The following is a 13,489-nucleotide window of genomic DNA, read 5'->3' on the forward strand; positions in this document are numbered from 1 at the left end:
GCAACCCCGGAGTCAGTCATGACTGGACCTAATTGTCAGGGGTCCCTTTACCTGTCTGCTCAAACCTTGCTGCTCACGGCTTACTAAAACTTGCTGAGGGGGCATGGCTGAGCAGGTATTATTACATGGTTCTGCTCTTAACTGCCTGGTTGCTACCAAGATGCAGTACTAGGAGATGGTTGCGTTCTTCTGTGTTCTGTTTTAAGCTGTGAGGTCCTGTAAGAATCCATTCTGTATCCTATGATAGTCAACATCCATGAGACTGCAGGGAGATACCAATCCAGGATTTTGGTGCATGGTCTCATCGGTATTCAGAATACAGATAACTCTCATATTCCATTCCATCAGAATCAAGAGAAGTTGGGAAAGTGTTTGACTGATGGGCAGGATGGGTGCCAATAGTAAGGCTGCCATATGTCCTCTTTTTCCAGGACAAGTCCTCTTTTTCATGATGAGACTCTCCAGAGAGAGCCATAGTTAAATGTGTCCTCTTTTTTTGCTCTTCAAAATATGGCAACCCTACAATAAAGAGAGGCTTTATCCTGATAAGGCAGAGGTGCTGAGGGTGGTGCTTTGTTGTCCAGGAAGTAGTCGTGCAGCTTGTTCTGCCTTCCTCCTTTCCCTCTTAAATACCTTGCAAGCTTTGCCACAACAGCACAATTGTACAGCCTCTCTGCTCATTCTGATTTGCGCCTTTCCCTGGCATCTAGCATAAAACAATCTTACTGTATATAGCATATTAATCCTCTTTGTTGCACTGGAAGCTTTTTAATATGGCTTAATAAAAAGAAAGACAGGATCCAGATCTAATTGTGTGCATATTAATCTCCCTATTCTGTTTCTTATTTGAGACCAAAATCCCTTTGCTTTGTGATGAAGCCGCTATAAATAAAGTTTCCAATGTGGATCGTTCTACATTTCCAGCATTTATTAGCTAAGTTTCCAGTTGCCTTATGAATTCTTTCAGGGTCCATATACCAGCTATCATTTTATAGGAGTTGTCATTAGCATTTGACATAATGAAAACTTAAGGCCAGTTTCCCAAATGTACTCATATGCAAGAGTGGCTAGGTAGTGGAGCAGGGTTGCAAAGCTGCTCTTCCAATAGGACCATCACTGATGCTTACCTGGTTGGTATGGGACCAGGGAGGTGGCAAGAAACAGGGCTGTGAGGGTGCACTGATGCAATCCTGACCTCACAGACATACTCCCACACTGGACAGGTTGGTGGCAGTGGCATCACTTTTGGGAAGCTTCAAATATTTTGGTATATATATAAAAAATCACGTTGTGATGGCTGGTGCTTAGCAGCACTGAAATTTAAATGGATTTGGTGAATTTATTCCAACGGCTGAGTGAGGAATCAGATATTTTTTCCTGCTTGTGAGTTAAAACCCCTAGGTGTGCTGTGCCATGGCTTAATCTGGGTTTTACTAGCGTCACCAGAACCACTTTTTATCTTTTTAATTCTGTTGAGGACTTTAAAAGAGGAAGAGGAGAGCCAGTGTGGTGTAGTGGTTAAGAGCGGTAGACTCGTAATCTGGTGAAGTGGGTTCGCTTCCCTGCTCCTCCACATGCAGCTGCTGGGTGACCTTGGGCCAGTCACACTTCTCTGAAGTCTCTCAGCCCCACTCACCTCACAGAGTGTTTGTTGTGGGGGAGGAAGGGAAAGGAGAATGTTAGCCGCTTTGAGACTCCTTAAAGGGAGTGAAAGGCGGGATATCAAATCCAAACTCTTCTTCTTCTTCTTCTTCTTCTTCTTTAAAAGAGGAAGATGAAAAGAGTGAAAGGAAAGAGAGTGAGTAGAAGAAAATAAGAGATGGTAAAAAACAGAGGGGGAAACACAGGGAGGAAATGAGAAAAATGAACATACTTATATGGTTAAACACTAAACTTTGGAACGAGAGTCTAAAATTCACTGCATGCTCTGCTTTAAAAGAGAATGTTATGAAAATGGTCTATCATTAATATCTCACTCCCACCAAACTGGCAAAAATGTATAGGACAAGTAGCAAAACTTGCTGGAAATGCAAGGAAAAGGACGGTGATTTTTACCACATGTGGTGGTCATGTAACAAAATAAAAAAGTTTTGGGATTCGATCTATAATGAGTTAAAAAAAGATGTTTAAATATACTTTTCCAAAAAAGCCGGAAGAATTTTTGCTAGGCTTGGTGGGAGAAAATATTAAGAAGACAGACCAAAGACTATATTTGTATGCAACAGCAGCAGCTAGAGTTTTGATAGCCCAAAAGTGGAAGTCACTTTCCGACTGTAAGGGAATGGCAGATAAAGTTGGTCGAAAACACTGAAATGGCAAAATTCACACACAGAATTCGCAATCAGGAGGAGACGAAGTACCAAAAAGAATGGAGTGAATTTATGGTTTATATAAGTGAGAATTGTAGAAATATGAAAACGTTGGCAGGATTGAATTAAATCTTACGTCACGGTGTAATTTTTAACCCATGAAACTGTGAATTATAGATTGGAATAAGAAATCTTGCGGAAGGGAAGGACGGAAGTCAATGGCTCTATGGAGCATAAAGTAGGATATATGTAATAAGGTGTGATGTTTTTGTTGGTTGGTGTTGGTGTTCTTAAATCTCAGTAAAAAGCGTTTGGGGGAAAAATACATATATGGTTAAACATTGAAAAGTGATTTCCATGATACAACTTAAGGTCAGAGCCAGGACTGAAAATATTCATTAAATACTGGTACAGACCTTCTTTTGTAATACACAGTGCTTTCTCTAGATTAACAAAAATATCACCTATGAGTGCTGAATTTTTTGTTATTGTGCTTTAACTGCAATTAACGTAGAGGTATACATCTTGGATAGTCCAACTTGCCCTCTCTGCATAAGGCTCTGAAGGGAGGAGAGGCTGGATCTGGTCCAAAGCCCCATTTGCAGGCAAACTCTGTCACATCTCCAGATACTGTATAAAATTTTGCACTGTATCTCCACCTCAGTTGGATATTGCTCTTATTCATATCTTCTTCGGTTCCTATACAAGGAGCTGCAAAAAAGCACAAATCATGTCATCATAGAGATTAATCTGACAATGAGGAGTTCACTTGACAAATAAAACTTTTGGGTTGTGCCCAAAGTTAGTCATACCCATTGAAATCAATTGAGGTTCATAATGTAGTCCCATCCATCAGTCTCCTCTGATAAAAACTACCGTACTTTTTGCTCTATAAGACTCACTTTTTCCCTCCTAAAAAGTAAGGGGAAATGTGTGTGCGTCTTATGGAGCGAATGCAGGCTGCACAGCTATCCCAGAAGCCAGAACAGCAAGAGGGATTGCTGCTTTCACTGTGCAGCCATCCCTCTTGCTGTTCTGGCTTCTGAGATTCAGAATATTTTTTTTCTTGTTTTCCTCCTCCAAAAACTAGGTGCATCTTGTGGTCTGGTGCATCCTATAGAGCGAAAAATACGGTAAGTGAAAGTTAGTTGAATACAATGCTTTGCTTGTAAGGTATGAATGGCTTGTGATGAAATGGACTAATAAATTGACAGACTACATATGCGGGAGAAGAGGAGGTTAAGGGGTGATATGATAGCCATGTTCAAATATATAAAAGGATGTCACATAGAGGAGGGAGAAAGGTTGTTTGCTGCTGCTCCAAAGAAACGGACACGGAGCAATGGATCCAAACTACAAGAAAGAAGATTCCACCTAAACATTAGGAAGAACTTCCTGACAGTAAGAGCTGTTCGACAGTGGAATTTGCTGCCAAGGAGTGTGGTGGAGTCTCCTTCTTTGGAGGTCTTTAAGCAGAAGCTTGACAACCATATGTCAGGAGTGCTCTGATGGTGTTTCCTGCTTGGCAGGGGGTTGGACTCAATGGCCCTTGTGGTCTCTTCCAACTCTATGATTCTATGATTTTTTTATATTATTCATCCATTTGGCCAATAACTATTTCTTCAACTTCTCAGGCTAAAGTCTTTACAAGCCTTGCACACAGAGATTATTTTAACTGAAACCAGACCCTTCTGTGGGCATATTATGTTCATTGCCACTGACCATTCTCAAAAGAGCAACTCTAATTTGCCTGGCTGTGTGCACAGATCCAGAGAGTGAACTGGAGATGCAGAAATACAGAGGTGGAAGGGATTTGGAAATTGTTTCTAGTCCAACCCCTTGCAATAATAATAATAATAATAATAAAACAACCATTTGGCTGGGTTTCCCCAGCCACTCTGGGCAGTTCCCAACAGAATATTAAAACATGATAAAACATCAAACATTAAAAACCTCCCTAAAAAGGACTGCCTTCAGATGTCTTCTAAAAGTCAGATAGTTGTTTATTTCCTTGGCATCTAGTGGGATGCAGACTGGTGGCTGGAAGTGGCAGAGAGTCTTTTCGGTAGTGGCATTCGCCCTTCAGAGGTCAAGGAAATGAACAACTATCTGGCTTTTAGAAGACATCTGAAGGCAGCCCTGTTTAAGGAAGTTTTTAATGTTTGATATTTTATTGTGTTTTTAATATTCTGTTGGGAGCTGCCCAGAGTGGTTGGGGAAACCCAGTGAGATGGGCAGCATACAAATAATAAAATTATTATTATTATTATTATTATTATTATTATTATTATTATTATTATTATTATTATTAAATGAGGAATTGGAACTCATGACTCCACTCATTTTGCCTTATGGGAATGCTATCTGTAGTTCCTGGGAGGATCTGGGATGGAACAATGCCAACTGCTGACATCACACTTGTGCCACTAAGTCACAGGTTTTTGAACTTAGAGAATATCCTTCAATAAAACAGCAAAAGCAAAGATTTACAGAAATTTCCTGTACCTGTGCATGTTGGTGTATCTGTCCAATGCCCGTTGACACATTGTGCATATTGATTTCCTTGCATATTGTGGAAAGCTTGGCACTTATACTGTACTTGCGCCCCTGGCATATATTCCGAAGTTGCCGTGCCCAGAAAGTCTCCATTTTCAATACGAGGTGGAGGACCACATTTTCCCGCAGCATCTGTCGTGATGCATTGAAACAGAAAAAGGAATCTATTACATGGCACTTACTAGGATTACACATATGGCTGTCCACACAAGCATTTCTATAATTTAGCTTAATTATTTAATTTAAAAATTAATATATATATTTATATATGGGTTACGGGTGGTGCTGTGGGTTAAACCACAGAGCCTAGGACTTGGCAATCAGAAGATCGGCAGTTCAAATCCCCACGACGGGGTGAGCTCCCGTTGCTCGGTCCCTGCTCCTGCCAACCTAGCAGTTCGAAAGCATGTCAAAGTGCAAGTAGATAAATAGATACCACTCTGGCAGGAAGGTAAATGGCGTTTCCATGCGCTGCTCTGGTTCGCCAGAAGCGGCTTAGTCATGCTGGCCACATGACCCAGAAGCTGTACGCCGGCTCCCTCGGCCAATAAAGTGAGATGAGCGCCACAACTCCAGAGTCGGTCATGACTGGACCTAATCGTCAGGGGTCCCTTTACCTTTGTGTGTGTGTGTGTGTGTGTGCGTGTGTGTGTATGGCTCATCCACAAACGCTGTGCCTACAAAGCACAAGTCCTGGCAGCTTCCCACTTGACTCACACTTTCTAAGCATGGGTCCAAGGAGTTTTCCCCTCGCCCCCCTCCTTTCTAAGGGAAAACCCACTCTTTAGTGATATATCAGAACAAATGGCAGTCTGGGGAAACCCTGGGGAATCCTGTTGAGCACTAAAGAGCAGTTTCGTTCCAGGGGGTGACAGAAATAGCAGAACAAGGGGAGGTGTGGATAAGCCACTCTGTATATATATATATATATATATATATACATACATACTGATGCAGACCACTAAAAAAACCAGCAACAATAATGTACACCAACCCTTCAATAATTGTGCTAAGACATGCAGATTCCACTTACCGCTGCACTGTGGTAGAGGTGACCATCCATTCCTTGTGCATTCTGCTATATTTTGCCCATCAGCTAGATGAAATCCACTGTCACACTGAATTTGAATTAGATCCTCACCATGATATATATTCCTTTGAGGTCTAAAAGCGCCATGAGCCACCTTTGGAGGGTTACATGTAATTTCTATTTTAAAAAAACAATGAAGTAAACATCTGACATGGAAACAGAAAAACAAGTGGCAAAACCACCTGGATTAGAAGTGCTGCTTTCTCTCTGTATATGAAGGGTTGTTGCTGTTGTTGTTTTAAGCCAATCTATTTATCTAGTAGTATCAGGGCAAAAAAAACAAATCCTACAATTTAAATTTCAACAGGGGCACAGGATAGAAAGAAGAAAGGCAAAGATAGCAATGACACAAGGAAGAAGTGGAACAGGAGAAACAAGTGTCACTGGAGAGGAATATGAGAAAATGCTCCTATTATGTGGTCATTGTTTCGACGAGGGATGAGGGGTGTGGAGTTCAGACAAAGGTTTCATTGAAGACATGAGTTCTGAAGAAGTTGGAAAGAGAAACCGCTGGTCATCAGGCATGCTGATTTTAATTTCAGGGGTCGAGTTATGAAGCCCACATAACCATTGCAGGGCAACAGAACATCACATTTTCAGAAGCAGGAAAAAAAGATTTAGAAGAACAAACTAAGGGAGCAAACATAACACAAAACAGCCCAATGAGAACTTGGTGTATTCTTTAACCAGTGATTATTGAGATTTTTCAAGCAGTATATAAATTTTGTTATTTTAAAAATAATGCCACATTGAATTACCTTCACATTCAGGATACACAATTGCTTCTCCATTGCACCGGATTACAAAAGCAGATGGGGAATAATTTGCTGCAGGAGCATGCCCTGGTTTACAGGAAAGCTCAACAGAAGTACCACGTTGTACATATAAGTTTTGAAAACGATGGTCATCCGATTGCCCGACCACCTCAACTTTCTTGCTTTCCATTTCAGCCATTGAGATTCCACAGGGCTCTGTGATGAGAATGAAAATAGATTCTGTTCATGAAGGCAACCAGAGTATGTATTTGCCATATTGGAAAACTTAAACAAAAAGGAAGATTTTATATACATCAGTCTTGGGAACACAAGTCAATTTTTTGACATTCCAGTGCATTTGAAAAAAGCAACAAATTCTCTCTCTCACACACACAAACAGCATTTGCAGAATTATCATTAAAGTCATGTGAGAACCTGTGGCCTGCAGGCAGAATCTGGTCTGCCAGGCTATCGCAAGTAGTCTACCAGGCCTGGCCAAGTAAAACTCCTCTTCTGCTTCTGATAAGGTGCCTCTTTGAAGTATCATTGCTAAGAAGTCTTACTGGCCAGGAAACAGCACTAAGACCTCCTATCACTGGTACTACACCACCACTTAAGTGGTGTAGTAATGGCATTATTTTCCAAAGATGAACTCGTTTTTGGCATTCATATAGTGCAAGGATGGGGAAGCTGTGGCCCTCCAGATATTGTTGGACTACAACTCCCATCATCCTTGACCGTGTTGACTAGAGATGATGGGAGCTGGAGTCAAACAACATCTGGAAGGCCACAGGTTCTCCCAATCACAGACACTGTGCTTGTTAAGTTTCCAAAGTACTTCAAAAGATGATGATGATGATGATGATGATGATGATGATGATGATGATGATTTATTTATACCCCACCCATCCGTCTGGGTTCCTTCAGCCACTCTGGGTGGCTCCCAACAGAAAATTAAAAACACAATAAAACATCAGAAATTAAGAAGTTCCCTAAACAGGGCTGCCTTCAGATGTCTTCTAGAAGTCAGATAGCTGTTTATTTCCTTGAATCTGATGGGAAGGCATTCCACAGGGCAGGCGCCACTACCAAAAAGGCCCTCTGCCTGGTTCCCTGTAACTTCGCTTCTCACAGTGAAGGAACTACCAGAAGGCCCTCAGAGCTGGACCTCAGTGTCCAGGCTAAATTATGGGGGTGGAGGCGCTCCTTCAGGTATACTGGGCCAAGGCCGTTTAGGACTTTAAAGGTCTACACCAACACTTTGAATTGTGCTTGGAAACGTTGTTCAGCAACTACTTTTCATATTATTAGTACCTATATTTTACAGAATGGGGACAGAAGCTGAGAGGATAAAGGTAAAGGTACCCCTGCCCGAGTCTTGCCAGACTCTAGGGTTGTGCTCTCATCTCACTTAATAGGCCGGGAGCCAGCTCTGTCCGAGGACACTTCCGGGTCACATGGCCAGTGTGACGAAGCTGCTCTGGCGAGCCGGCACCAGAGCAGCACACGGAAACGCCATTTACCTTCCCGCTATAAGGCGGTACCTATTTATCTACTTGCACTTAAGGGTGCTTTCGAACTGCTAGGTGGGCAGGAGCTGGGACCGAATGACAGGAGTTCACCCCGCCGCGGGGATTCGAACCGCCGACCATGCGATTGGCAAGTCCTAGGTGCTGAGGTTTCACCCACAGCGCCACCCGCGTCCCTGCTGAGAGGATACTAGCATGCTAAAGGTATTGCCTGAAAGCAAGATATGAACTAGGATTGTCCCTCTCCATATCTCACATGCTTCATGGTGGTGCTTTACTAAGAAGAAACAATTATTTGAACCTTTCCCAAATATATCACATATAAAAGAAATTAATGAAGCAACCCTATATGCATGCCAGAAGATGGAATTTCTATCAAAACAGAGGGGGGAAAGTTCTTACCTAGGCAAATGGGCACTTTTGTCCAGTTCCCATTGTTACAAAAAGTTCTATTTTCTCCTTCCATGGCATAATATTTTTGGCATTTGAATTCCACTGAAGAGCCAGATGCATATTGCTTCTGTGATAAGGTGATAATGTCTCCATTCTCAATAGTGGGTGTGTGACTACAGTTTTTCCCCATTTCTGGTAAATAATAAAGTGATAAGAACAGTGACTTAGTGCAGTTACCAAAGGTCAAAAATGAAGGACTTTGAAATCCCTTTGTTCAAATCAGGCATGTCGAGATGGAGTATTTCTCTCTCTCTTGAGATACAGTGGTACCTCTGGTTATGAACTTAATTCGTTCTGGAGGTTCATTCTTAACCTGAAACCATTCTTAACCTGAGGTACCACTTTAGCTAATGGGGCCTCCCACTGCCTCTGTGTGCCACTGTGCAATTTCTGTTCTCATCCTGAGGTAAAGTTCTTAACCCGAGGTACTACTTCCGGGTTAGCGGAGTCTGCAGCCCAAAGTGTTTGTAATCCAAGGTGTTTGTAAGCTGAGGTACCACTGTATTTGAAACAGAGGAAAAGCTAGTTCCAACTCAGAAGCAATAGCATGGCATCTAAATAATGCAACCAAGGTAATCAGCTCCTGGCTGCAAATTGATTCCCTCAGAATACAAAGCTTTGAAGGAAGAATTTCAAGACGTGGTGTTGCCCTTTGTCTTCTCCACTCTATGGTTGGAAAAGACAAGTGTCAACACCTTGCACAGTGCCCTGACTCTGGCTGAGTTCTTGCAGACAGTATGGCTGCTTGTCTTCCTTACCCTGGGGTGGAGAAGATGAGTGGGGATATCTTGTGGAAACCTATGGCTCTCGCTACGTTTGCAAGAGAGGGGCATTTTGACAGCAGTGGAAGTTAGGGGTGCAGTGCAGTGGGGGGTCTAGGGACTACACATTCCCTTTTCACCTCAGGTGGCAAAATTGGACACACCACCTCTGGTCCCAGATGAACATGGTTGTTGTGTGCAAGTGCCGTATGAATGAAAACTAGATTTCTAGCAGAATCAAGCTATGGTCCACTGGACAGAGAACAAGCACTGGGGCCCTGCAGCAACTCAGATAATTTGGAGACTCTCTGAACCAATGAGAAAGACAGCACTGGAAGCGTTCGCTTTTGAACTGGAAAGCGAGGTAGTTATAGACCATTTGAACATTTAAATAACCATGGAGGAATTTTTCAATATGAACAGCATGTTTACCAGAGATACACAATGGCAAATCCAAGTGCCCATCGATACACTTCCTGACTGAAGGAGCTGTGATGACATGTCCTTCCTTGCACAGGAACTGCAAGAACTGGTTATGCTGAATCACCTGGGACCGTCTTCGCTTCCCAGGCAGGAGCAGGTCTTTTGCGTCTAGCTGTTGTTTTGTGATACCACAGGGTGCTAAAAGAAAGAAAGGGAGAGGAGGCGGGGATCATCACTGGGACTCATTTCTCTGTGTGTCCTATTCCATTTGCCCTCTTTGTGCTGCAAGGTTACCTCATATCTGTAGCTGTCTTTACGTGTTCAAAACAGGAGGATGTAAACACATGAGGAAACACAATAGGGACAGACTCATTTGCTGCACCCACTCAGTCATTCATTGTGGTTTCTGTCAACTTCCATTTAAGTACTGGAAAAAACCCATTAAGGTCAACATTGGAGTAAAAATAGTCTCTAACTTGCCACCCACTGAAATGTATGGGGATGTATTTAATAGCACCACCCTATAGATGCACTTCAGAAGTAACTCCCATTCAGTGCAATGGGCTTAATCTTTGGGATGGGTATAGGATTATAGCCTGTATGTCATTGGATTGTGACCCTTCTTGTCTTTTTCCCCTCACAGTCTTGAGAAAAGGAGCAAGAGCTCAAAGATGCAAACTGACCCAAAATGACACCTTGATTCCATACTGGAGATGTGAATTCAGATCTAGTCGAACTCTCAAACAATATGGCAACTCTGGCTATCGATGTTTGCACTAAATAACTCTGATCCAGAATGTGAATTCTCTAGTTTCCTCAAATTACAGCATTCTGCCCAATTATGCAAATCCATTGATCCATATTAGCAGAATTAAAGTATCCAAACAGTGTAAAGATGAGGGATCTGTGATCCCTCAAATATTATTGAATTATACCTCATATCATGATGGGAGTTGCTGTCCAACAACAATCCAGAAGGCCAGCAGTTCCTAATTCTTGACAGAGTGTTTAAGTCCTCAAACATGGAGAAAGCAACTTTGCATGCAGTTGGGTTTCTAGAGGCTATGTTGGACACCCCACATTTTGATTTAGAGTTTGCAATATTGAAAGTCAAGATGCCTCCTTACCCAAACACCTGGGTGCAGGTGTCCACTTTTGCCCACGACATGTTATCCATTCAGTGCCTTCCAAGACATATCCAGGGTTGCACTTGTATCGTGTTCTGTCACCCTCCAGGTATCTGGCCTTCTCATCACTTATCATTTCCCCAAAATCAATGTCAGGTGGTTCTTCACAAACTGCAATTATATTTACCATCAATATCAACATTCTCCCATTTTCCTGAAAGCACAGTAAATGTCAGGGACCGTGCTGTGGAGGACTGCACTAAGGAGGAATGGCGGGAGCCTCCTCCTGCCCCCCGCCCCCCGCTCCTGATCCAGATCCTGAATTTTCCCAGGAGGGCAGTATAGATTGGGAACAGTGGTTTGCAGAGGGGCATAGTTCAGAAGGCAGAAGCTGGGATATACTGGATGGTGAACACCTAGGAGAAGAAACACTGGAAGGGAGAGGATTAACAGATTCACAGTCTCTAGACAGCATTCCTCCACCGCCCTCCCCAAAGCTAGAAGGACTCAGAAAGTCACACAACAGAAAGCACAGAGGGGACAAGCTCAGATTACGAGACGTAGAAGTGACTTATGTTCATAGGGACTGAAGGGGGTGGGCTATTTAATTGGGAGCACCACTATTACTAGGAGATGGGTTCTTGGTTCTCTTGCTGTGATTACTTAAGTTTCTAACTAGTAAGAAGAATCCTTTTCCTTTGTTCTGCTTATATACAAGCCACGGGGGAGGAAGCCAATTCCCTGAAGCCTGACAGTAAATAAATAAAGCTGTACTTTGAAACCAAACACAAGTCAAATATTTCCCATTTTTTAAAAAAATAAGCTGATGCTATCATTTTAATGTTATGTTAACGTTTAGATGTTATTTAATATTTATCTGTTATAGCCTTATAGTTTTTGAACTAACTTTAACTGGTAAAACATATTTTGAAGGTTGGAACACTGAAAGACACATTAAAAATGTGTTAAATAAATGCATCTTAAATCCAATATTTTTCAAAATAACCATCTATATTGGTAATCCTCAAGTATAAGTATTTATAAGGCTGAAATGCTCTGCCATTTACAATATAATAATAATAATAATAATAATAATAATAATAATAATAATAATAATAATAATTTATTATTTGTACCCTGCCCATCTAGCTGGGTTTCCCCTGCCACTCTGGGCGGCTTCCAACAAAGATTAAAAATACATTAAAATGTCACACATTAAAAACCTCCCTAAACAGCCCTGCCTTCAGATGTCTTCTAAATGTCAGAAAGTTGTTTATCTCTTTGACATCTGATGGGAGGGTGTTTACAAGTTGATATATTAATAAAATCATTACTCCTCAGTATACTGTTGAGCTTTTCATACATTAAAAAGTGTGGGCTCACCATTTTGGGAAGTACAGCATGTCCACAGAAGAAATGGAAGTACGGAGACCAGCCAGCTTTCCATAGCGCTGCTTCTTGCTCCTGGCCACAGAATACTCACTTTCTACAACTAACTTTTCTAATGACTCTCCTTGCAAAAAAAGATCACTGGTGGTTCATGGCTCTGTGCCATGAGATGAGGAAGGATTACTGGAATGGGGAACATGAACTTTTAAACCAACAAGGAGTGTTTGCGAAAGATTTGCATTGGCACAGCACTTGGTGTGATGATGGCAGCTAGGCGGAACAGCAATAAACCTTTCTTACCAAGTTGCAAACTTCTGAGAAAGCCCTTTTAGCTGTACAGCAGCCACGAAATTAAAAGACGCCTGCTTCTTGGGAGAAAAGCAATGACAAACCTAGACGGCATCTTAAAAAGCAGAGACATCACCTTGCCAACAAAGGTCTGTATAGTTAAAGCTATGGTTTCCCCAGTAGTGATGTACGGAAGTGAGAGCTAGACCATAAAGAAGGCTGATCACCGAAGAATTGATGCTTTTGAATTATGGTGCTGGAGGAGACTCTTGAGAGTCCCATGGACTGCAAGAAGATCAAACCTCTCCATTCTGAAGGAAATCAGTCCTGAGTGCTCACTGGAAGGACAGATCCTGAAGCTGAGACTCCAATACTTTGGCCACCTCATGAGAAGAGAAGACTCCCTGGAAAAGACCCTCATGTTGGGAAAGATGGAGGGCACAAGGAGAAGGGGACAACAGAGGATGAGATGGTTGGACAGTGTTTTCGAAGCTACCAGCCTGAGTTTGACCAAACTGCGGGAGGCAGTGGGAGACAGGAGTGCCTGTCGTGCTCTGGTCTATGGGGTCACGAAGAGTCGGACACGACTAAACAACAACAAAACAGCAATGTGCACTACTAGGCAGAGCCAGCTCAGCTCCACCAGTGGCAACGAAGCAGCACCAGCACTGAAACCAATTTGGGGTGAGATTGCATCCGTTTCGGGTGAGACCTCACCTGAAATTGGCAGGCTTTCACTTGAAATTGGCACCAATGGAGGCACAAGGGCCATCTTATCCATTAGGGTTAGTGGCGCCCTGCGCCAGGGC

At 42.4% G+C, this 13,489-nt stretch overlaps 1 protein-coding gene and 1 long non-coding RNA gene across 4 annotated transcripts in view; one reads left to right on the forward strand and one right to left on the reverse strand.

Annotated features, from left to right (window-relative positions):
• The first annotated feature begins 55 nt into the window (after positions 1-55).
• On the forward strand, positions 56-2,500 carry LOC309533905. The gene is made up of 2 exons (XR_014220499.1): positions 56-1,504; positions 1,785-2,500. It is a non-coding gene; the product is annotated as an uncharacterized lncRNA (long non-coding RNA).
• Positions 2,370-13,489, reverse strand: part of LOC309533859 (complement factor H-related protein 5-like) — a 61,201-nt gene continuing 50,081 nt past the window's right edge. The window contains exons 1-8 of one of the 3 annotated variants that reach the window (XM_082225521.1): positions 12,387-12,684; positions 11,004-11,174; positions 9,886-10,074; positions 8,642-8,824; positions 6,714-6,926; positions 5,899-6,072; positions 4,815-4,997; positions 2,370-3,020 (exon numbers count right to left, since the gene is read on the reverse strand). In XM_082225521.1, the coding sequence (XP_082081647.1) occupies positions 2,815-3,020; positions 4,815-4,997; positions 5,899-6,072; positions 6,714-6,926; positions 8,642-8,824; positions 9,886-10,074; positions 11,004-11,174; positions 12,387-12,450 (1,383 nt within the window). In that variant the 5' untranslated portion in view covers positions 12,451-12,684 and the 3' untranslated portion in view covers positions 2,370-2,814. Of the gene's footprint in view, positions 3,021-4,814; positions 4,998-5,898; positions 6,073-6,713; positions 6,927-8,641; positions 8,825-9,885; positions 10,075-11,003; positions 11,175-12,386; positions 12,686-13,489 lie in introns of those variants that run through there. The other 2 variants (XM_082225522.1, XM_082225523.1) reach the window with 2 other exon arrangements.

This window comes from Podarcis vaucheri, assembly GCF_965113315.1.
Source record: "Podarcis vaucheri genome assembly, chromosome: 6".
Lineage (NCBI taxonomy): Eukaryota > Metazoa > Chordata > Lepidosauria > Squamata > Lacertidae > Podarcis > Podarcis vaucheri.